The sequence below is a fragment of the Lissotriton vulgaris genome, chromosome 10 (assembly GCF_964263255.1).
Source record: "Lissotriton vulgaris chromosome 10, aLisVul1.2, whole genome shotgun sequence".
Classification (NCBI taxonomy): Eukaryota; Metazoa; Chordata; class Amphibia; order Caudata; family Salamandridae; genus Lissotriton; species Lissotriton vulgaris.
The window spans coordinates 254,695,202-254,721,602 of NC_141698.1; the positions used below are offsets into that span (position 1 = coordinate 254,695,202).

The window sequence follows — 26,401 nt, forward strand, 5'->3', positions numbered from 1 at the left end:
AGAGGGAATGTAAGTCTGCAATGCTGTCTCGATTAAAAATTCAACTATATAAACCTAATGCAAGTAAGTCTGCTTCATAGTAAGCAGTATCAGTGTCATAGGAAAAGGAGAACATGACTGACAAAGAAGAGTAAGATATTAGTAGTCCAGGATTGTGAAAATAATCTCAAATATTTTATTTTTGAAAGTTGCGAAAATAGAAAATGTCGGGATTTGATTGGAAGAATTACAAGATTTGCGAATCGCGGCAACATGATTTGGCCTAGTGGAAACATGTGATATAATGAGAGAAGTTTTTTTTCTATGTAACATATTTCACGTATCGATGGAGGTTTTCTTTCAGAAAGTGGCGGGCTGAAAATATTTAAAGCACAACAGAGTGGATGCTGTTTATAGGAGATCCTTCGACGTCATTGAAAGTAAGTTAATTTTAAGAAGTTTTGAAATCAGATTTCTTAGGTTGTATGGGTTTTTTAAACACAGTCATTTTGATTGTGTTTTTTTTTCCCCGCTGTTACATGATGAATACCTTCAAGTCACTGATTTAAGTGAAATTTGATACATTCTGAGAACAGCAAAAATAAACCATTTAACATGTATAATTAATGTTATGCTTTTTGTCCTTATGATATACATTTAGAAATGTGTGGTACATATGGGTAAGGTGAGTTCTGTAAATATCAATTTTAATGCTTAGAGTGCTGTACTTCTGGGTAGTGTTTTTTTTTTATAAAAAAAAGAGGCCTCACCTCAAAGAAAGCTCTTGAAAGCACACATCTTATTTGCATCCTAAAACAATCATTTACAATGTTAGACACAATTTTATTATGACTTTACATCTTTTTTGCGCTGCTATTGCATCACTATTGTGAGACATTAGCAGTGCAAGAAAAACATCATGTTTCAAAATAGGCCTCAGTTCAGCAATATCAAGATACAGTTTCTTTCGAATATATATCTTTAGGATTGTGTAGGGAACGTAGAGAAGCAGAGACTTCTGTAAATGTCAAAGTTGTTGAAAAACTGTTTGTTTTTGAACCTTTTCCCTTGTCTTTTCTAATTTTTAAATACATGTTTTAATATTTTTTGAAATGTTTGTTCTTTGTTTTACAGATTGAAAGTATGAAAAAATATTTAAAAAAGGTAACAAGAATTATAAGGTAAATGTTTTCCACTCTTTTTACCCGCAATGCACTGCTGATGATGTCATTGACAGTATCTCTCATTTACTCTCTCTAGCTGTCTTTCTTTTTACATTATTCTCTGTTTACTTCCCTTATACTAACTCTTCTTTTTTTTTAAAAAAATATTTTTTTTAGTTCGCTTAAAGTTCGCGAACCGGTCAGCGAACTTGAAGCGAACCAAAAGAAATAGAGCTTGCCAGAGTGATAAACATTCTAGCAATTTTGTTTGAAAGGGGAGGTAGTTCTGAAAAGAACTGTTTTTTTTTGTTTTTGTTGTTTTATGTTTTTTTTGTAATTTTTTGAACATTTTTTGATTTTTTTGTATTTTTAGAACTGTTTTATGTTTTTTTTGTGTTTTTTAAGGAGGGGAGACAACAAAAAACAGGCTTTCAAAACGGCTCAACTGGAGCAAAAAAAAAGAAAATTACTTTTTGGGTGCATTAGGGCACTTATGATTTTCATATGCAATGTTCATGAGGTTGACACTCATGTTGCCATATGACAGCATAGCACCACAGTAAATACAAGACACCTTCATGTGCTGGAAGTTACGTTGGATGTTTGGCACAGTCTCTTGTGCCTCTCTTCCCGTCAAAGACAATGTGGATGTAGATCTTGCCACAGGAGTTGCCGTCGGATTGTCTTCAAGATCCCTCAACTCAGCCCGGCTGTAGTTCAAGGGATGCCACCTGCTCATGTGACGGTGCATTGTATAGTTCCCCATACTGTACTTCTTTTCTGTGCCTCTCGACAATCTGTGGTCACAGATGAGGCAGGTGGCATATTTTGCATTCACTTTCTTGGTTCCAGGAGGGATGGTGAAAAACTGCCAGATGAAACTGGTTTTTCGTTTAGAAACCCGGGGCAACTCATCAACAAATTGTTGTCCCTCTCTCTCCTCTTCTTCTTCTTCCTCATCTTCCTCCTCTCTGTTAGTCATAATTTGACTGGGTGGTCCTCTCTTCTTATGGGGAGGTGGAGGTGGTGGTGGGGGTGCACCAGCTGCAGCAACAATGGAAGCCATTGTGGATCTTCAGATAAATGGTCTTTCTCTCACCAAGATGAAAGTCAGAGTGAGGAAATAAGGAGGGGTTTACTTGATTTGGGGAAAACAAAAGTTCTGAGCCAATGAAAAGTGTTATTTTTAGGTCACATGACCTAGTCATACATCATTTGGAAACCAAAAGTGAAATGAACCAATGAGAAGTTTGATAAACAAGTCACATGACCTGTTCCGCTTACGTTACGCGGCGCGCGCCGCGTCCCAGATCGCTTCCGGTTCGCGGTCCGGAGCACTTCCGGGAGCGCTAACGCGGCGCGTCATTAGACGCATTACGCGATAACGTGATACGTCGCGCTTCCGCGGCGCGTCACTGTTCCGCTAACGTAACGTTGACCGGTTCGCGGACTAGATCGCGGCATCAAGATGAGCTAACGGAAAGCTTCCCGGTTCGCGAACTAGAAGCGAAGAAAAAAAATATTAAAAAAAAAATTATCAATAAACATCTAAATATATTTTGGGATTTAAAGAATAATACATTTTACAGCTACAGATGTTAGCTTTTAAAAAACCAATGAAATTCACTGAAAAAACCATAGGTTATAGACCATATATAGTTAGAAATTTGCATTTAAAAAACCATTGAAATTCAATGAAAAAACCATAGGTTATAGACCATATATAGTTAGGAATTCGCATTTACAAAACCTTATTTTACTCGCATAAAACCATTGAAATTCCATATATAGTTAGTTGCGCTAACTATATATCGCGCACCCGCAATCCACTGCTGATGATGTCACATATTACATCATTCATGACATGGTCAGTGACATCACTGATGACATCACTGATGACATCTCAAATGACATCACTGATGACAACATCCAGTGACTGTATGTTTCTGTGAAGTTAAAATATGTCTTACATATTGAAGAATGAGTGGATGTATAAGTGTCTGGATGAAGGATTTAGTAGGTGCATGACTGACTGTATGAGTGAGTGATTAAATGTGTCTCACTGAGTGCATGGGTTAGTGACTAAACTGTCTTAATTTGTGCATCATTATGTCTGTTGTTCTGTAAACTGTTGCATGTGTTGATAAGTAGCTATATGAGTAACTATATGGGTTATTGATTGGTTACCTTAGTATTTGTATGGGAGACTGAGTGTGTGTGTGGGTGGCTGGGAGGTGTATGACTCTGTGCATAGATGTGTGAGCAGTTGATTCACTAGAGGTATGGTTTCAAAAGTGCATGTGGTAACAGCTGTATGGGCGGTTGACTGTGTGCATGAGTGTATTGGTGAGTGAATGGATATCTCAGTGCTACATGTCAAAGTAAGTACATATGTAAAACACAGTACATGTGAGAGTTGACATATATAAATAACTGTGCATAAGAGCCAGTGAATGTGTGAGTGGCTGTATGGATCATTGTGAACTTGTATCAGGGATTGTATAAGAGAGTAAATATGTGTTAGTATATGTTTGAATAAGTAAAGTTTGTATAACTGTATAGTTGAGGAAATGGAGGTGTGATTGATTCTTTGCATGACTGACTAGGTGTGTGAGTAACTCCATGGATGAGTGACAGTCTGTGAGTGTCTGTTTACACTGATTGTATCTAAGGTTATATTAGAGTCTGAAGAGGTTCATCGTATTATCACATGAATGATATCATCAGTGATGTGATCAGTAATGTCAAATGAGATGTCATCAGTGATGTCATCAGTGATGTCATTTGAGATGTCATCAGTGATGTCATCAGTGATGTCACTGACCATGTCATGAATGATGTAATATGTGACATCATCAGCAGTGGATTGCGGGTGCGCGATATATAGTTAGCGCAACTAACTATATATGGAATTTCAATGGTTTTATGCGAGTAAAATAAGGTTTTGTAAATGCGAATTCCTAACTATATATGGTCTATAACCTATGGTTTTTTCATTGAATATATATATATATATATATATATATATATATATACAATGAAAAAACCATTGGTTTTAGGCCATATATAGTTAGGGATTTGCATTTACAAAACCTTATTTTACTCGCATAAAACCATTGAAATTCCATATATAGTTATAAGCGCTAACTATATATCGCGCACCCGCAATCCACTGGTGATGATGTCACATATTACATCATTCATGACATGGTTAGTGACATCACTGATGACATCACTGATGACATCTCAAATGACATCACTGATGACATCACTGAGGACAACATCCAGTGACTGTATGTTTCTGTAAAGTTAAAATATGTCTTACATATTGAAGAATGAGTGGATGTATAAGTGTCTGGATGAAGGATTTAGTAGGTGCATGACTGACTGTATGAGTGAGTGATTAAATGTGTCTCACTGAGTGCAAGGGTTAGTGACTAAACTGTTTTAATTTGTGCATCATTATATCTGTTGTTCTACAAACTGCTGCATATGTTGATCAGTAGCTATATGAGTAACTGTATGTGTTATTCATTGGTTGTCCAAGTATTTGTATGGGAAACTGAGTGTGTGTGTATGGGTGGCTGGGAGGTGTGTGACTCTGTACATAGATGTGTGAGTAGTTGATTCACTATATGTATGGGCTCAAAAGTGCATGTGGAAACAGCTGTATGGGCGGTTGACTGTGCATGAGTGTATTAGTGAGTGAATGGATATCTCAGTGCTACATGTCAAAGTAAATACATATGTAAAACACAGTACATGTGAGAGTTGACATCTATAAATAACTGTGCATAAGAGCCAGTGAATGTGTGAGTGGCTGTATGGATCATTGTGAACATGTATCAGGGATTGTATAAGAGAGTAAAGTAAATATGTGTTAGTATATGCTTGAATAAGTAAGGTGTGTATAACTGTATAGTTGAGAAAATGGAGGTGTGATTGATTTTTGGCATAACTGACTAGGTGTGTGAGTAACTCCATGGATGAGTGACAGTCTGTGACTGTCTGTTTACACTGATTGTATCTAAGGTTATATTAGAGTCTGAAGAGGTTCATGGTATTATGACATGAATGATATCATCAGTGATGTGATCAGTCATGTCAAATGAGATGTTTTCAGTGATGTCATCAGTGATGTCATTTGAGATGTCATCAGTGATGTCATCAGTGATGTCACTAACCATGTCATGAATGATGTAATATGTGACATCATCAGCAGTGGATTGCGGGTGCGCGATATATAGTTAGCGCTTATAACTATATATGGAATTTCAATGGTTTTATGCGAGTAAAATAAGGTTTTTTAAATGCAAATCCCTAACTATATATGGCCAAAAACCAATGGTTTTTTCATTGAATTTTCAAGGTTTTGTAAATGCAAATTCCTAACTATATATCCACTATAACCTATGTTTTTTTCTGTGAATTTCATTGGTTTTTTAATAGCAAATATGAAAAGCTTTAAAATGTCAAGTACGTGATAGATAAAAACATTTTCGTATTTATGCACGCTGATGTGCTTTGAACGCTGCCCCCCCCCTCCCCTCTTTTCTCTTAGTAGTACTCTCTCTTTGCAGATAGTGAACGGTAGTTAACGCAGGCCTTTGCCCCGTTGTAATCCGTCGTGCCTGCTTGTCTCTCCATTTGATTGATTGTTATCCAAGCATTTACTGTTTTAGAATTGGTTCTCTTTGGATCATTCTCTATTTACAAACAAGCACAAAGTCGCAATACTCTGTTTAGTCTTTGCAGATAGTGAAAAATCGTGTAAAAAAATAAAAGTAATCGAGCAAAATCAGTAGACCACTAATTCGATCTCTTTTTGACCTCGGTAAAATACAAACATTAGGAACAACCCTTCATGAGAAATACGAAAATAATGAAATGAACTAAGCTCCACACCATGAGGGCTGCAAAACAGCTCGACTCCGCCACCCACACCGCCCAAAATAACGACAAACCCTATGCAAATATTATAAATATACACAACACACCAGCAAAGAAACAGAGTAAAACATTTTATTAAATAACTATTTACATAACTATTTTATACTTTTTATTGCCCGATCCGGCTAGCTCAATCGATCGAGCATAAAACTCATGCACTGATAACAAGCGTTGAGAGTTTGTAGAACGATGGCTTCAGATTTTCCACATACGGTGTAGTGGCGCGAACTGGCAGGGGGCGTTTGGATTCTACCCCTTCCCCAAATAAGATTTTCATACGTGAATGTTCGTTCATGCTTTTTGTCCCTGAGTTGCTTCCATGTCACTGCCTTACACAAATGGCATAAGTCCTGGTTGTTGAGTGCCATACTTCAGAGTTCTAAGCAGCTCTTGTAACACTGTTTAAACCTTATTTGCACCTGCTGCAGCTTCACTATTCAAAGTAAGTGGGGTCCATTTGTGGACCTGACTGCATTGGAAAACAATGTGATACGGTGCCTCCCTAAACCGCTTGACGGAGGCCCCCGAGGGGCGGTGAGATGGCGCGGACTGAGAGGGGGCGCTTGGCTCCTGCCCCCTCCCCAAGTCGTGTTGCCCTGGTGAGGCCTGAGATCGCCCCCGGCATAGGCGGCCGGCTCCCGGGGTCCGGCGGAATTTTTTCCCTTTTGAAAAATCTTCCATTCTGGACCTTGTCCCACAATCCGTTTGACCTGAAGACACGCTGTCGTGGGGCGCCCCTTTACCGTTTTAGTTGCCATTCCGCCCGCTTTTAGTACTCTGTGCCTCTTCCGCCATTCAGCTGTTTACCGCCCGCTCTTGCGACTACAACGTCTCGCTCACCATGTAGTTGAGTTGCTCCCGCTCTTAAGATTTAACCGAACTTTTTGGACTGCTGAAAGCAGGTGATTTCCGACCGCTGGTTGGTGGAGACATTTTGACTATATTCTGGACCTGCATTGTCGCGTAATGCATCATATGACGCGACGCGTTAGCGCACCCGGAAGTGCTCCGGTGCGCAAGGCGCAGCTTCCCAGAAACGATCCAGAGCGCGCCGCGCAGCGCGTAACGTAAGCATAACAGGTCATGTGACTTGTTAATAAAACTTTTCATTGGTTCATTTTACTTTTCTTTTCCTAATTATGTAAGACTAGGTCATGTGACCTAAAAATAACACTTTTCATTGGATTAAAACATTTTTTTTCCCAAACGATGAAAGCCCCACCTTGTTTCTGGATGTTTCAGACTGAAGCTGGCGTCACCATGAGAGCACCACCATCTCGTAGCTCCGTCGTGGCCATTCCGCAAGCAATCATGGCAGCCGCTCCCCACCGGAAGCCTGCGGGAGTCGACGGCCCCCAAGACTTTTGTACAATCTTCAAGGCTGAGGGGACGCTTTCGAGAATGGAACCCAAGCCCTGGCAGACAAGCGTCCGAGTTCCAAGGTGTCCCAGGGCCATTTTACTGGACCAGGCCCAAATCTGAAGAGCCGACCGCCATTTTAGGAGTCCTGTGGAAGCCGCCTATCGCTGCACCGCAAGAGTGGGAGCAACTCAACTACATGGTGAGCGAGACGCTGTAGCCGTAAGAGCGGGTGCTAAACAGCTGAATGGCGGAAAAGGCACAGTGTAGCAAAAGCGGGCGGAATGGCGACTGAAACGATAAAGGGGCGCCCCACTACAGCAGACAAGCCTCCGCCATGTGCTTCAAAACTGCATATGTATCTCGTGATATCAAGGTTGGGCAACCAGTACACAACAAGCAGTTACGAGTCCCATTTACACCAGCGCCATTTTGGGCGCGGCCGGGCAGGTCCAGGATCTACTGAAACATAACAAATGAGGCTGACGTCTCTGAAGCAGTTGACGAACAGCAGGACATAGCAAATAAACATGAACTCTCTAAAGCTGTTAACTCACTGCAGGACAAAACAAGTGAACCTGAAACCTCTGAAATAATTGGCGCTCAAAAGAACAACACACAAAACTCTGTGGAGCCTGAAGAAAAAAAAACAGAAGGGCACTGTAGTTTCAGACACACTTAACACTAATGACTAAACAAAGATATCGTCTGTTTATGAAGCAGTTATCATCTTGACAGAATTGACAAAGAAGTGTACAGACACCAATGCTATTAAGAAACACAAGGAAATCCTAACGCTTCAGCATTCTCGGAAGAGGTTGACACAGATAACATCTTAAGGAACAAAGAAAGACCTGTTTACTCTTGACACCCCAGGTGCTGTGTATATTGCACTATAGTGCTGCATCGAGAAAACGGACAACCCTATTGATGTGGATTTTTCATTATTGATTATTGTAAAGAAATGGCGACTCCCCCCTTTAGCAGATTAGCTAAATGTTTGCGTAATTTAGGCATAAAAGTATTATTATTGTTGATGTTGTTGTTATCGTTATAGTTCTGGTTAATTTCAAAAAATGGTTAAATATATTTACAGTTTTTGTTGCGTTCGTTATATTTAAATGTTAATAAATTTTTAAAATCTAACTTTGTTGGAGTGCTATATATGTTTAAAAAATCGGGTGAATGGGGCCTTGAATCGGGTTATTGTCATGTGTGGGCTTTGGAAGTGTGCTGCTGCAGGATCGGACATTTCAAACTCAAATGCACGTTCTTTTTCTTACCTTTCCGAAGCATGGAGCGCAATAGCAGGCAGAGAAAGGGTGATGCACGTGTTGAACACTACCTGACCTGGCAAGTTGCTGGCAGTGCCCCCCCGCCCGCTCCTGAAAGAGGGCACACACACACCGCCGCACCGAGTACTTCACAAATCTTTAAAAGACCATGCGCTTGTTCATGAGGCTTAAATGGTTTATCACCTCTTCTAGAACCCCTGCATCGACCCTCTGACGTTTCCTGGAAAAATTACCATGTAACACAATACCAAGCCCTGTCAGCTGAAACCCCCAAGGAATCGTGGGCATATTATCAAGGGGGTTTATCTCCGCTTTTTTGGCTTTAAAAGCCATGAAAGCGGAGATAAAATTATCTCCCTATTACCAAGCTGTCGCTAACACCAGTTAGTGACAGCTAAAAGGAGATAGCGACCATCTTGGGCCCCGCTTTGCATGTCAGTGATACTTATCACTAATGACATGCAAAGTGGCGTGCCAAGATGTTAGCGACTGGAAACAGTCCCTAACATCGCTATCTCCTATTACCAACTTTTGGAGATATTCGCGCTAAGCGCGAATATCTCCAAAATCTAAGACCTGCCCTGAGCAGTTCTTAGCCATGTTATCCAATGGGAGGTGGATAACATGGCTAAGAGCATTTGCTCGATAATACATGAATATCGCTGACTTTTCTGCGATAATAGCAAGGTTTATCTGCGATAAAAATCGCCGATGTGCGGCGATAATTTTTGTCTCTAAACAAGTTAGAGACAAAAATTATCGCTAGTTGTTCGTAATATGCCCCCGGGTTTTTGCTTGCAGAAATCGGGAGGCGGGAGACTAGCACTGAAATCAGTAGTCACACGCCTGAATCGGGAGGGTTGGCATGTCTGAATTCTCTACAGCTGGGGCCATAAACTACATCCGCAGGGGTAGGTGATAGCCTGGGACCAGCCTGGCATCTAAAATGGCTGCCGTGCACGACAAAATTGTGGCATTGGAAAAAAGGCAAGATGGCGCAGCCGCTGGAAGAGATGTATCAACATATATCAGCCTCCTCAGCCACCCTCAGGAAACATAGGGGATTAGGATACGTCTCCCGCACCCCCTTATACCTAGTAATTTAATTAACGAAGCACAAAATGGCGAATTCCCGTTTCGCTACCAGTTTGCGGCCCAGTTCGCGGCCCGTGAAGCGCTTCTACCGTGAAAAATCATTTTTTTTCTTTTTTTCCCCACGGGACCCTTTAATAACCCCAACAACATTCCTAGGGGGTCAAGAGGGTGATACCTTGCCCCCTTTCAATAAATTCCCCCTTCGTTTTTCACCTCTTCTTCTCTCTCGATCCTACCGAGAGACAAGATGGCGGCCGCTCCGGACTGTCACGCAGCAAAAAAAAAAAAAGCTCACGCACAGCCGCTGGAAGAGATGTATCAACATATATCAGCCTCCTCAGCCACCCTCAGGAAACATAGGGGATTAGGATACGTCTCCCGCACCCCCTTATACCTAGTAATTTAATTAACGAAGCACAAAATGGCGAATTCCCGTTTCGCTACCAGTTTGCGGCCCAGTTCGCGGCCAGTGAAGCGCTTCTACCGTGAAAAATCATTTTTTTTTTCTTTTCCCCACGGGACCCTTTAATAACCCCAACAACATTCCTAGGGGGTCAAGAGGGGGATACCTTGCCCCCTTTCATTAAATTCCCCCTTCGTTTTTCACCTCTTCTTCTCTCTCGATCCTTCCGAGAGACAAGATGGCGGCCGCTCCGGACTGTTTAGAATGTTGACAGACACCGGAGAGCCAATCAGCTTTCTGCGCGCAAAGTTCCGAAACGCGAAAAGTAAGCGTACCGGATCGCTGCCCGGAGCGCTGTTACAGATATATATCTTGATTTAAACGTTAATTTCTCAAAATCCACTGAAGCACATATATTGAGACCTAGCAAAGGCACATCGGGCTAACAGTCCCTACAATTTTGCCAAGTTTCGTGCAAATCCATTCAGCCGTTCGAGCTAAAAGTGAGTCCAACCGCCCTATGGAAAAATGAATGGGAAAAACGCGTTTTGGGACCCCCCTTTTTTCTCGGCCCCCCCTTGACGAAACCCCACCAAATTTTCAGGGGCTGCTCAGAAACAAAATGTGCCATTTTCCTGAAAATTTCAGCCGATTCCGTCAACAAACGCTAAAGTTATTAGACATAGCATTTTCAGAAAACCCATAGGGAAAAAATCCTAACTATATATACCTACTGGCGATAGCCAGTAGGTAATATATATATATATATATATATATATATATTACCTACTGGCGGTCGCCAGTAGGTATATATAGTTAGGATTTTTTCCCTATGGGATTTCTGAAAATTCTATGTCTAATAACTTTGGCGTTTGTGGACGGAATCGGCTGAAATTTTCAGGAAAATGGCACATTGTGTTTCTGAGCAGCTCCTGGAAATTTGGGGGGGTTTCGTCAAGGGGGGGCTGAGAAAAAAGGGGGGTCCCAAAACGCGTTTTTAACATTGAGTTTTCCATAGGGCGGTTGGACTCACTTTTAGCTCGAACGGCTGAATGGATTTGCACGAAACTTGGCAAAATTGTAGGGACTGTTAGCCCAATGTGCCTTTGCTAGGTCTCAATATATGTGCTTCAGTGGATTTTGAGAAATTAACGTTTAAATCAAGATATATATCTGTAACAGCGCTCCGGGCAGCGATCCGGTTCGCGTACTTTTCGCTTATCGGAACTTTGCGAAGCGAAGCTGATTGGCTCTCCGGTGTCTGTCAACATTCGAAACAGTCCGGTGCGGCCGCCATCTTGTCTCTCGGTAGGATCGAGAGACAAGAGGAGGCCAAAACAAAGGAGGAAATGAAGGAAAGGGGGCAAGGTAGACCCCTTCTGACCCCCTAGGATTGATGAGGGGATATTATAGAGCCACGCTGGGCCCCAAAAAAAATAAAAAAATAAATCAGTTTTTTTCGCCGTAGAGACGCGTCTTGGTACGCGAACCGGGCAGCTAACCGGGAAGCTAACCGGCAGTGTAACGGGAGTCTGACGAGTAGCTGATTGGCTGTCAACATTGTAAACAGTTCAGAGCGGCCGCCATCTTGTCTCTCGGTAGGATTGAGAGACAAGAGGAGGCCAAAACAAAGGGGGAAATGAAGGAAAGGGGCAAGGTAGACCCCTTCTGACCCCCTAGGATTGATGAGGGGATATTATAGAGCCACGCTGGGCCCAAAAAAAAAAAATCCGATTTTTTCGCCGTAGAGACGCGTCTTGGTACGCGAACCGGGCAGCTAACCGGCAGTGTAACGGGAGTCTGAGGAGAAGATCATTGTAAACAGTCTGGAGCGGCCGCCATCTTGTCTCTCTGTGGGATCGAGAGACAAGAGGTGGAAAAAAGGTGTAAATGAATGAAAGGGGTAAGGCAGACCCCTCCTGAACCCCTAGGATTGATGAGGGGGCTATTAAAGTTCCCTGGGGGGTGAAAAAAAAAATGTGATTTTTCGCGGTAAAGGTGCTTCCTGGTACGTTAACCGGGCAGCTAACCGGCAGCGTAACGGGAGTCCGACATATTGTGTTTTTTGAACGTTTGTGATATGTGCACGTGTGGATTTTGTCTAATTAAGGTTAAAAAAATATATATATAACTTTAAGCGTGTTTTGGCGCGCTTACGTTTTGGGTTTGGTTTGCGCTGCAGAGACGATACGTCACGGTTATGCGATGCATCATGAGGCGTCTCACGGGCTACGTGATACGTCACTTAATAAAGAATATATTTTTATTAGCTTTTAAAAAACCAATGAAATTCACAGAAAAAACCATAGGTTATAGACCATATATAGTTAGGAATTTGCATTTACAAAACCTTGAAAATTCACTGAAAAAAACATAGGTTATAGACCATATATAGTTAGGGATTAGCATTTAAAAACTTTATTTTATTTGCACAAAACCATTGAAATTCCATATATAGTTAGTTGCACTAACTATATATCGCGGACCCGCAATCCACTGCTAATGAAGTCACATATTACATCATTCATGACATGGTCAGTGACATCACTGATGACATCACTGATGACATCTCAAATGACATCACTGATGACATCACTGATGACAACACCCAGTGACTGTATGTTTCTGTAAAGTTAAAATATGTCTTACATATTGAAGAATGAGTGGATGTATAAGTGTCTGGATGAAGGATTTAGTAGGTGCATGACTGACTGTATGAGAGAATGATTAAATGTGTCTCACTGAGTGCATGGGTTAGTGATTAAAGTGTCTTAATTTGGCAATCATTATTTATGTTCTTCTGTAAACTGCTGCATGTTTAAATCAGTAGCTATATCAGTAACTATATGGGTTATTGAATGGTTGCCCAAGTATTTGTATGGGAGACTGAGTATGTGTGTGGGTGGCTGGGAGGTGTATAACTCTGTGCATAGATGTGTGAGCAGTTGATTCCCTAGGTGTATGGCTTCAAAAGTGCATGTAGAAACAGCTGTATGGACAGTTGACTGTGTGCATGAGTATATTGGTTAGTGAATGGATATCTCAGTTCTACATGTCAAAGTAAGTACATATGTAAAACACACTCCATGTGAGAGTTGACATATATAAATAACTGAACATAAGACCCAGTGAATGTGAGAGTGGCTGTATGAATCATTGTGAACTTGTATCAAGGATTGTATAAGAGAGTAAATATGTGTTAGTATATGTTTGAATAAGTAAGGTGTGTATAACTGTATAGTTGAGGAAATGGAGGTGTGATTGATTCTTTGCATGACTGACTAGGTGTGTGAGTAACTCCATGGATGTGTGACAGTCTGTGAGTGCCTGTTTACACTGAGTGTATCTAAGGTTATATTAGAGTCTGAAGATGTATTATCACATAAATGATATCATCAGTGATGTAATCAGTAATGTCAAATGAGATGTCAGTGATGTCATCAGTGATGTCATTTGAGATGTCATCAGTGATGTCATCAGTGATGTCATTTGAGATGTCATCAGTGATGTCATCAGTGATGTCACTGACCATGTCATGAATGATGTAATATGTGACATCATTAGCAGTGGATTGCGGGTCCGCGATATATAGTTAGTGCAACTAACTATATATGGAATTTCAATGGTTTTGTGCAAATAAAATAAAGTTTTTTAAATGCTAATCCCTAACTATATATGGTCTATAACCTATGGTTTTTTCAGTGAATATATATATATATATATATATATATATATATATATATATATATATATTACCTACTGGCGGTCGCCAGTAGGTAGTTATAGTTAGGATAATTTTCAATGTTAAATCTCAACATTCTATTTTGAATAACTTTGGCGCCGGTTGACGAATCTGCCTGAAATTTTCAGGAAAATGGTCTCATGGCGGTCCGGTCCTTCCCTGAAAGTTTGGGGGGGATTCGTCAAGCGGGGGCCGAGATAAAAGGGGGGTCCCAAAACGCGTTTTCCCCATGTTAATTTCCATAGGGCGGTCGATTTCACTTTTAGCCCGAACGGCTGAATGGATTTCCACCAAACTTGGCAAAATTGTAGGGACTGGTAGCCCGATGTGCCTTTGCTATGTCTCAAGATATGTGCTCCAGTGGATTTTGAGTAATTTAGGTTCAAAAAAATATATATATCTATAGGCGCTCTCCCGTGCGCGCACCCGAGTGCGCTCCAGGCGCGGCACGCGACTTGCGCGCAGGAAGCTGATTGGCTCTCAGTTGTCTGTAAACATTCTAAACAGTCCGGAGCGGCCGCCATCTTGTGTCTCGGTAAAATCGAGACACAAGGGGTTTGAAAAAAAAAGGGGCAAATGACCATAAGGGGGAAGAGTAGACCCCCTCTGACCCCCTAGGTTTGATGTAGGGACTAAAATAGGGTCCTGCAGGGCATTAAAATTTTTTTTTCGTTTTGCGCGGGGGAAGCGCATGGTACGCGCACCGGCGAAGCACGGGGAAAATCCAGGATTATATTTATGAAGGCCTTGCGCTGTTAGTTTTGCGCTTCCTGTGCGTCAATTTTTGTGACGCACCAGCGGTGTAAAAAAATGCGCATTGTTATGCAATATTTAAAAAGTGACGCATCTATCTAGATGCGTCACTTTTTAAATATAGTGCAACGAGGTACATTTTATTACACTGCTGGTGTTATGCGTCACTTTTCTGTGCGCACTCCTTATGACATTCCAGATGTGTCATATTTAATGTATGACGAATCATGTTGCAGATACAATATGGCGCAGAGTTTTAAAAAGTGACCCATGTACCTAGATGCGTCACTTTTTAAAAATAGCGTCAGGTATAATGCATGCAGAGGGGGTGTTCTCCCGCAAAAAGCTTTGTAATAGCGACGCAGTGAAATCTTTCAGATTTCACTGCGTCAGTTTTAGGATGCTGTTGCGTCAAAATCTTGTGCCTGCTTTACAGCAGGTGTTAGACTGAGGCAAGACCTTTCATATGCTGCTTTCCCCATTTGAAAGGACACATTACTGGAGTTGCGTCACTTTTGTGACGCACTCCAGCAATGCGTTACTTGGAATGTCATAAGGAGTGCGCACAGAAAAGTGACGCATTGCACCAGTAGTGTAAAAAAATGTGCCGCGTTGCGTTATATTTAAAAAGTGAGGTATCTAGGTAGATGGGTCACTTTTTAAAATCAAGCGCCACATTATATCTGCGTGAGGTATAATGCATGCAGAGGGGGTGTTCTCCCACTAAAAGCTTTGTAATAGCGACGCAGTGAAATGTTTGAGATTTCACTGCGTCACTTTTAGGATGCTGTTGCATCCTTTAAATATAGTGCAACGAGGCACATTTTATTACACTGCTGGTGTGATGCGTCACTTTTCTGTCCACAGTCCTTATGACATTCCAGATGTGTCATATTTAATGTATGACGAATCATGTTGCAAGGAGCTACAGATACGTCAGTATTTCTGACATATGTGTAAACATAAAAGTGATGCGAGGCCGGCGCAAAATTTTGACGCAATAGCATCCTAAAAGTGACGCAGGGAAATCTCATAGATTTCAGTACGTTGTTATTACCAAGCTTTTTGCGCGGGATTGCCCCTCTGCATACAATATACCTGATGCAGATACAATATGGCGCAGAGTTTTAAAAAGTGACCCATGTACCTAGATGCGTCACTTTTTAAAAAATAGTGTCAGGTATAATGCATGCAGAGGGGGTGTTCCTTGCAAAAAGCTTGGTAATAATGACGCAGTGCGTCACTTTTAGGATGCAGTTGCGCCAAAATCTTGCGCCTGCTTCACAGCAAACCTTTCACATGGTGCTTTTTCCATGTGAAAGGACACATTACTGGAGTTGCGTCACTTTTGTGACGCACTCCTGCAATGCGTTACTTTTGTGTTTACAGATATGTCAGAAATACTCCAGTTTATTCACTGTGTCATAACTTTCTTTTCTAACACTCACCTTCTTTCATTCCTCCTACTTCACTTCCTTTCACCTCTCATACCTTTCTGTTCTTTCTTACTCATTCTCCTTTCAATTATCAATGCACTATATTTCACTTACTCTTCATTTTTTAAGATTATAGCTCTTTGATGAGAATTGGAGGTAGTTCTGAAAAGAACTTTTGGTTTTCTTCTTTTAACTGAAGAGGAACAAAAACAGGGAATAGAAACTGCTCAACAGGAGCAAAAAGAAAAGAAAAAAATTAGGGGTGGGAAGGGCAGTGATGGTTCTCCAATGCCCGAACCATGAGCAGGACACTTTGCTCCCCATAGGTGAGGAGTTGATTGCAGTATCTGCATTTGACGACCCCATGGTTGAATGCAGGTTGAATGTTTGCTACCTGCCCCTGAGATTGTTCTCTTCCAGAAGAAGTTGCTCCTCCTGTTGATGTAGAGGCCCCATCTCTGGGAACCTCCTGTGCCAGAGCCCTGACACTTTCCCGGGCAAAATTCTGGGGGTGCCTCCTCTCCACATGTCGGATCATCGTAAAGTTCCCAAAAGAGTATTTTTTTTGGGGGTTACCCCGTGACAGGACCTGTTTGCAGATCCTGCACTCTACTTTTGGTGCATTCACCTTCTTCTGGCCTTCTGGAAACTTAAAAAATTTCCAAATGAAATGTTCCTTCACCTTTGGGGTAGGAGGCTCTTCATCAATGAAGTCATCTTCACTGCTGGATGGTCTGGCAGCCATGATGAATCCAGGAATATGGAGCAGCAAAAAAGGCAGGTCTTTCAGTCACAAAAGTGAAAGAAGAAGTGAAGGAAATGGGTGGGGATTTCATTCATTGTAAAAAAAAACTGTTAGCAACCAATGAAAAGTGTTATTTGAGGGTCACATGACCCGACGCGTTTACGCTGCGCGCTCCGGAGCACTTCCGGGTGCGTTTACGCAGCGCGATCGTAGGCGCTTCCGGGGCGCAAACGTGGCGCGATCGTAGGCGCTTTTCCGTGCGTTTATGCGCCGCGCACGTATGCGCTTCCGAGGGCACTTACGTTGCGCGCCGAAGTGACGTCATCAATCTTTTATAGAAATGCATAATCATTTTCCATATTAAAAAAAACTAATTTTATTTGTATGGTACGAAATGTTTTGCATTATTATTAACTTTTCATTCATATTTTTTTTTCACGAACGACAGTTGCGCTCTGGGTGCGCTTTCAGATGAGCTCTCGGAGAAGCTTACAGGAGAGCTTAGCTGAAAGCTTCCCGGAGCGCGCACCCAGAGCGCAAAAGAAAAAAATTATAAGAAAAAATGAATACTTAAAAAAAAACAGCAAATTGTAAAAAAAAAAAAGGTTAGAAACTCGATATACAAAGGAATTAGCATTTAAAAAACCTATGAAATTCACTGAAAAAACCATAGGTTTCACACCAGTTATAGTTAGGAATTAGCATTTAAAAAACCTATGAAATTCACTGAAAAAACCATAGGTTTCACACCAGTTATAGTTAGGAATTAGCATTTAAAAAACCTATTAAATTCACTGAAAAAACCATAGGTTTCACACCAGTTATAGTTAGCTGGAAATTTTACTGATATAAAACCATTGAAATTCCCACGTTATAGTTAGTCGGACTCACTATAACTTGCGCGTGCAATGCACTGCTGATGACATCACATATTACATCACTCATGACATGGTCAGTGACATCACTCATGACATCACTGATGACACCATCCTTGTGACACAGTGACAGACCTCCTTTCAGTGTAATGTAACCCATGAAACACATATTCAAAAATAGAAACTAATATTTTCAAAAAAGTGGATATACCCATACCAGTTACAACAACCAATTCAGTAATATCACCATCTAATACACATCCACTCATGTGTATGTATATGGGTTATTAGATATTTTTATTAGTATCAGTATGAGTGTCTATATGGTTTGGTGGGGGTATTACTTAGCACATAGATGCATGAGTGACTGACTCTTTGTTTGTATGTGTTTTGAAGACAACATATGTACAGGACTGTATGGGTGGATGAGTGTCTATATGTGTTTGTTAGTGAGTGAATGACTGTCTCACTAGTGTCTTTATCAGTAACTACATATGTTTTAATCTAGTATATATGAATATTGATGTATATAAGTGAGTATATGTGAGAGTAAGAGATTGTAAGAGTTCCTGTTTAAATAAGTATGTGTTTCTATAAGTGATTGTTTAAGAGAATAAATATGTGTAATTTTAAATAGAAGTAAGGTGGAAGTGTGTGTATAACTCTATATTCAAATAAATGGATGTCCAATAGTTTATTTGCACGTGTGAATATGTGTGTGAGTAACTTTTGGATGAATGTCGGTGTGTAACAGGATGTATAGGTGTATCACTTCATATGATGAGTGAGTATATGTATGAGTGACTATATAGAACTGTTGGTGAATGAGTGGATGTGTATATAGGTAGTGGAATTACTGAATTGCTTGTTGTAACTGGTATGGGTATATCCACTTTTTTGAAAATATTAGTTTCTATTTTTGAATATGTGTTTCATGGGTTACATTACACTGAAAGGAGGTCTGTCACTGTGTCACAAGGATGGTGTCATGAGTGATGTCACTGACCATGTCATGAGTGATGTAATATGTGATGTCATCAGCAGTGCATTGCACGCGCAAGTTATAGTGAGTCCGACTAACTATAACGTGGGAATTTCAATGGTTTTATATCAGTAAAATTTCCAGCTAACTATAACTGGTGTGAAACCTATGGTTTTTTCAGTGAATTTAATAGGTTTTTTAAATGCTAATTCCTAACTATAACTGGTGTGAAACCTATGGTTTTTTCAGTGAATATATATATATATATATATATATATATATATATATCTTGAAGTAATTTTTAACAAAAAGGGCTCTTTCAAGCAACATAAAATGGATTTACAAAGGAAAGGAAATTCCTTACTCTCAGCATTTCGTTCCCTACAGAGGTCACTGGGATGATTCAGCCACCAACTACCATTAAAGATAATATCTGCAAAGCTTTTACCAATTATCTCGAATCGGAGCGAAGCGATACGAGGTAAAGATGAAGTAATATTAAATAAAATTGTTTCTAAAATATTTAGATCTCTGTTTAAATTACCATGGATCTCAACACCAGCTCAGATAAGATTAGAATTTGGCCTGTTAAACCAAATAATTGAACAATAAGGATCGTATGTTAAAACCTGGAAAAGAATAAAATCAAATACTTCAAACCGGTAAGATCAAGCCCTTTGGCATGAAGTTCAAACAAATCCTAATTCACCAACATGGAAGTACTTAACTGACGCATAGAAGATTTTTCCATCAATTCTCAATGGAATAATGACTCCAGCAATTTAAAAAAAGCATCAATGGCTTAATGAAAAAACCATCAATGTTAAAGGGCAAAACATTATTTGTATCTAGGTCACATGCCTGGATGGTTATAAATAATTGTAAAATCCTGTAACCACAGTTCTATTTAGAGTCAAGATGGTCCCCGCTACAAAAAACAAGGTTTCGTAAGAGCACAATTTGGAATACTTCCAGGCCTCACTCATAAAATGCCATGGTTGAGACAAACAACATCTACCTCCTGTAGACTGTGTAAACTTGGCAAAGAGAACATCATTCATTTAATTTGTATATGCCTGTCTTTATTGAATATAAGGTGAAGGTTGCTAAGGATACCGTTTAACCAGCAGGACTTTTGTTCATGCTGACAAGCGGTGATAGCATGTCTTAATCCATCTGATACAGCCCTGGTCAAGGTCAAAAGATAATTTATTCGGCCACTAAAAGACATAGAAGCAAACATTTAAAAAGAACATTTGATCAAAGGTACAGTAACTTAAAACACCATGTCACAGATGAAATAAAAGAAAGCCAAATCATACAGATAAATAAGCTAAAATCAGCTATAAAATCAATAAAAAGACAAACACAGTTATTTCCAAGGCTAAGTTTGTAAACATCAAGGGATACAATGTATAAAGTGCTACAGTGCTGAAGTATTACATTGATCACTATGATGTGGTGTGGCGTAAAGGACATCGGGTAACACATAGTGATCCCTGGACGTATCCAGTAGAGACATCCCTGGACATAGCAGGTAGAGACAGACTAGATACTGCGAAGACAACCTTTTCCTGTGTCTAATGGCCCCTGTTCAATAGCTTGCACTGCTAACGCAGACCATAGGGAAGATAACATTTAAAGATATAATAATGCGGGCCTTACTTGGGCGAATTGACATTTTCTGAGTAACAGAAGTAAAAACTTATAGGCACAGGGGGGGTCATAATAGTCACAGCAAAAAATAAAATGTAGGGTGTCCTGCTCTGAAAATTTGTCACATGGACAGGGCTTTTGTGTGCCAGGTTTCATATATATATTTTGTGGGACGCCAATAACCAGGGGACTAGGTTCAGATGGAATTTAGTTAACACAAAGCGCTGATAAGCATTGCTAACAAGTAGTAGGTATGGTTGTACCTGTAGGCACAAGCTCAGTGTGACAAACCCTCTCACAGAAGGCTTAGCTAACTCCATCCCTATCCTAAGCCCCTGCTGTTTAGCCGAGAACTGCTGTTTGATATCTCTGATGGCTACCAGGCCTAGTTGCCTGGGATTTAGATATAAATCAAGGCAGCCTAGCCATTTTGTCTGTTCCATGATATATTTAAGCCAAGGAATGCATAGAGCCCTCTTGAGTATGGTGCAATCCATCATAATAAGTTGGGGTAGAACAGGCCTGGATTTTCAGCCAGTGCAACAGTGGGACTACCGCTGTCAGGTCTGAGATAAACCCCACACCAATCTCCTCATGTAGACTAAATGCCGGGGCGGTAGACCGGACTGCGAAAAGCCTATGCACTAATTTATTCTCGCCCCCTGGATGTCCCTCACATCCTTATAGCCCCAGATATCACACCCATATGTGGCTATAAGCATACATTTTTCTTTATAGATATTCAGCAGGGCTAGGATTGCTTTCGACCCCAATCTTTTAGAAAAGTCCAGTGTGGCACCAGCCGCTCTAGCTAAACCATTCTTTTTATGTATTCTTTCTGTGCCTCAAGACCCTCACTGTTGAGATGTCTTTACAGCTGGATTATAAAAAGTCCCCTGGCTTAATACAACAAGGGGGCCAAAGTGTTTCCCTGTTGGACCACTCTCTTAACTGCCCAGGGATTTATCAAACCTCCATCCTCATTAAATCTTACCACTGCTGTGGTGTTTTCATGGGCGGCATGTAAAAAGGCAACCAATTCTGTGTGGTTGACCCATGTCTCATAGGGTCAACCATAATTTAGATCTGTTTACGTGGTCAAATGCTGATTTTAGGTCCATAAAAGCCATGTGTAAAATTCCCCTCTTGGCAATAGTGTATTTCCAAATCACTAAGTGAACGTTAAGACGTTGATCAAGCATCCCTTTTCCCCACCTAAAATCATATTGTAGGTCTGAGATGACATTAAAATGGTCAAGGTACACTGTTAGACGATCCAATATCACTGTACTGAATTGTATGTTTGAAAAATTGATGAGAGCAGTGGAAATGAAAATGCATTTATTATATGACCTTACCTTTAGCCCTAGCCATGAATGTTTTCTTATTTAATATAATTGTAATATGTTAATTGCTCTTTTTAACAATTCTAGTGATTTTCCAATTATGGTTAAATTGATTTCTTTTATGATGTTTGTATTTTTTCAAATCTTATAAGATTTTTACTAATCAACAAGAAACTAAACTCACATAATTACAGTAAATGTATCTCCTTACCAGTCCAGGTTGTTTCTTCTGTCTCTGAGTGATCCTTTATCTGAAAAATACAAACCAAATTGTTTCATAGAAAATGAAACTGTGAGTTACCAAAACACAAATTCCTGAAATGTTTAGTATTTCCTTATACAACATATTCTGATTGATAGAAAATAAATGTTTGTGCTTTTACTCCATCCACCACCAAAAATTGTTCAAACTTTTCCAATTACATTCTAAAGCAACGTCCCAGCTTTTAAACAAGTGACAGTTTTTAAAGCATACTCTCACCTGTTGTGTGCATGTTAGCCAATCAGACAACAGGACTTAAACTTTGTTAAGTCCTGATACTGATCAGCTGCAAGGAAAATGTCCCTTTTCACAAAGGCATTTCCAGTTCTTTTGCTGAATTTTGTTGCTCGTTTTTAAACTTAGCACACTGGGGCACTGCTATCCAGTGTATGTGCTGTGACCCATAAAGCATGTAGAATGTGGCTAATCCGTAGTTGTAATATTTTAGTTCCTTACAAGGCCATAGAATATGCTGTGGAAACTTCACCCATGACATCGAAAGTTAAATGTCACCAATAGACTGCAGCTCGTAGTGTGCTACTCAGTGGTGTGAAAAGGAAAACCTGGCTTCAGGCCTACCATTGTAGCCTGACTGCTGTAGGGTAAACCTGCAGTACAATCAGTTAAAATAACCCTTTTTAACGGGCAGACCCCTCACTTTGAAATATTGGAAAGTTGCCTCTATGCAGCCCACAGGGGAGGGAGCAATGTATTTAAAAGTGAGTCATGTAGAAAATGAATGTTAACATGTCCCTACAATGACAAAGCCCACAAAATATTTTCTTTGTAGAAAGCCTAGCTGTTACTGTGTAGAAAACCAGATAGCAGATTAAAATACTAAGATTGCTAATTCTTGAAGGAGGCTAACTAGAAAAATAATGAACAATCTATTTTTATTAGCTATTAAAATTCAACATCAATGTAAAGTTGGATTTTTAATAAGGATTAAGGAGAAGTAACTTTTAGAATGCTACCCTTTACCTGTCGACTTTTAAGATGGTTATTTTATATTTGCTCTACAGTTACTCTCTGTCAGTCTTTAGCCTTGAATGAGGTGTGAATGAGGTATCACATTTCTCCCAGAAGTATGCAATAGGTTGAATGTAATGGGTTGAGAAGGTTTCACTTAACTCAAGAAAATGTACAGGGTGAAGACTGTGCCCCTCCTATCAACACGTTAGACTTCAGTCCTTCATGACCGGTATATCTGAAGAGCATTTAAAATGTTTTCAGACTTCAAAGGGAGCAAACAAAATGCTAGGAAAATTTGTGTGTACCATCTGTCTGGTTTCTGAAGTTCCAAGAGACCCAACCTTTGTTTTACTAGATGTATTGGTTTATTGTGGCTGCTTCAAACTGGATTATAAAGCACACCAAGACACTATGAGTTAGTACTATTTAGAATATGATGCGCACAAACATGTAAAACAAGCCACAATATGTTTAAATGAGTAAGTGGCCTTCATGGTATACTAAACAATTGCTAAGCGCATTGCCAGAAGCAATTTACTGACATCAACATACAGACCAAATACTAGGCAGCTATGTAGACACAAAAATGGGTACAGACCCATCTAAAGCATCTCCCATGCAACCCAATTATTATTGGTATTTAACCCCTTCGATGCTGATGACAAGCTCAGCTCGTCATCAGCTACGGTGCTCGTCTGCTGATGACGAGCTGAGCTCGTCATGTTACTCGAGATTTTCGAAAACCTAGCACACAGCGGGAAAACCGCTAGCAGTTAAGGTGTTAATCTCACTCCAGCTATTTTTTTAGGCAATCATGCATAATAAGAAACATGCTAATCCACTCTCACATTCACATTACCTTTCAACATTTCAACTATGACTGCCAGTGGATGGAAGGAGGAGGGTTAATATTGCATTCGAAACGTAACTCGTAATATTGCCATTGTTTAGGGTTTTGTCTTCTGTCTCATATAAGGACTTTAAATAGTGTTTTTTTCAGTTAAAAGAAACACTTTAGCTACATTTGCAAAATCTGAGTGACATGTTTCCACTTGCTATGCAATTCAGCCAAGTTTTGGCATTATAAGTTTCAGTGACATTCATTTATTAAAGGAAGAATTATGGATGGATCAAAAAGAAGTGTTTTTCGTTTTCATTTCTATTGGAAATGTAACACTGCGCTACAGAAAACTTTGTCAAATAGGTTTACACCAAGCTTGGCTTGCAAGTGGATCTTCGCTCACAAATTGTGTGTGTGATTTACTGTTAATGCTTTCAGTGGATGTTCAATTTTTGCATTGGAAAAGAGTATTAGACAAGCATCAGGTGGTTAATTGCATGCCCATCATGACATTTCAAAATGCATTTTTTGTTTGTCCTGTATCTTTAACACCATTTGATGAAGATGCACTAAATTTGAAGGCACTTAGGATGCTTACATTAATTTTGGTATTTTCAGTTTTCAGTATATCCCTGAGGGAGGGCACCACTAGAGGTTGGTTGAAAAGTGTTTGTTTGTTTGCTAATAAAACAGAGAACACCTTTTTATTTGCTGTCAAGTTTTTCACTGTGTGATGATTACGCATGCAATTTGACACATTGTTAGCAAGTAAAGTAGCCCTCAGCAGGTTTCCTTCAAATCTGACAAAGATGGGCAAAGCAAAAGAGCAAAGAAATCTTTGATAAGCTAATATATTTATGCATTAAGCATTTTCATATAAAATTAGCTAAACACTTAGGTGTAAGAGCACTTTACAACAAACAGGTGTGGGACTAAGAAAATGCAGAACAAGGGTATGGCATAGCAGATGAATGGGGCAAGCGGTGTTGATGTATGATATTAGACATTGGACAGGGAATGTGTTTTTATGGTGTTAGGACAAAAAATTCTGAAACAAAATGGTGATACAAAACTATCATGTCAAGAATATCCGTATATCAAAAATTTTGCAGATATGAATATCCTAGGTAACACTATAGTTTTTAGTGTTGTTTTTAATACCGTTGTAAATATATCATTGTAGAAAATGCTATTGTATGTAATATCGTTTGTAAGTTTTTTTTTTTTTTTTTTTTTTTTTAAATTTGTTTTTTCCTTTTTTTTTTTTTTGTCCTCATTAGCCAATAAAGTCGATCCAACAATGCTTTTGTCCTCTCAGACACGAGGACCGACCCCCCGTAGCCCCTCGGAGCCCAATGTTGAGCTCCAGGTGCCCCGAGAGTCAGCCTCAGTGTCACCAACAGAGCTTGGACGGACATACTCCCTTCAGACCAGTTCGGCCGGATGTCCCGTAGCTAAACGATACCACCATATAGGACAGAGAGATTTTAGGCCTAATCATCGGACCCGGGGAAAAAAAAAAAAAAAAAAAAAAAAAAAAAACCCCGGGTTGTCTAACTATCCCTCGTCCAATCAATCAAAAAGTCCCAAAATTTAAGCGATCGAGGGCTGCATGTTCTCGATAAATCCAACCTTGATGTTGCATAAAGTGAAGACAGCCACTCTGCATGTGTTGGGGGATTTATGTTGACCCAATTTTTACAAATTTCTCTTCTTGCCAGTAGGATGGCATAAAACAGAAAATCTCTCTCTAATCCCTTAATATTGTGGTTTAGTCCAAAAATTATTAAAGACCATGTGCACGGAATCATGATACCAAGAATAGATTCAAGTGTTGTTCTGACTTCATGCCAAAAAGTGGCTATATTTGGACACTCACTAAACATATGAAGGTCTGAAGCTGCTGGTAAAGAGCATTTACAGCAGCACTTCCCTATTTGAAATCTCGACAGTCTTTTAGGGGAGTAATACGCTCTGTGAAGTGTGAAGAAGTGGTTGCGTCTCAACCATGCTGGCTTGATGATTTTGTAAAGAAGGGTGAAAGATTCCTCCCAAATAATCTCTCTATCTGGTTCTCCCTCCACACCCCAAAGTTTTTCCGGGAGGTTAAAATCCCGCTCACCATCCTCTATAATATGCCAATAGAAGAGTGCAACTTCCCTTTTCCCCGCAGGTTTTTCCACTAGGATATTTTCTAAAGGACTCTCCTCGTTTGTAAGTTTTGATTAGTATGTAATGTATTGTAGTGTGTTTGAACGTGTTAATTATGTTTTATTCATGTCTTCAATAAGATTTGTTTTTGCTTACAAAATAGTTGACATTTGTTTTTTGTTGTCAAAATGTACATAATCAATTATTGAATTTGTTTTGTTGCAGGATATTGTTTTTCAGGGGATAAGGGTAGGGAGATTTTTTTTAAATATATATGTTTTTAACTCCAATGGTTATGTAATGATACAACATGCTAATTATTAATCTATTATTCTTAAATATGTTTTATCATATTTTTTATACATTTCAATGTGATAATATTTAAGATATATTATA

General features: G+C 39.8%; 1 protein-coding gene across 1 annotated transcript in view; it reads right to left on the bottom strand.

Annotated features, from left to right (window-relative positions):
- Positions 1–26,401, bottom strand: part of LOC147685059 (GTPase IMAP family member 7-like) — a 311,998-nt gene that overhangs the window by 209,531 nt on the left and 76,066 nt on the right. The window contains exon 2 of the mRNA XM_086940945.1: positions 21,991–22,030. Coding sequence (XP_086797071.1) covers positions 21,991–22,030 — 40 coding nt within the window. The remainder of the gene's footprint in view (positions 1–21,990; positions 22,031–26,401) is intronic.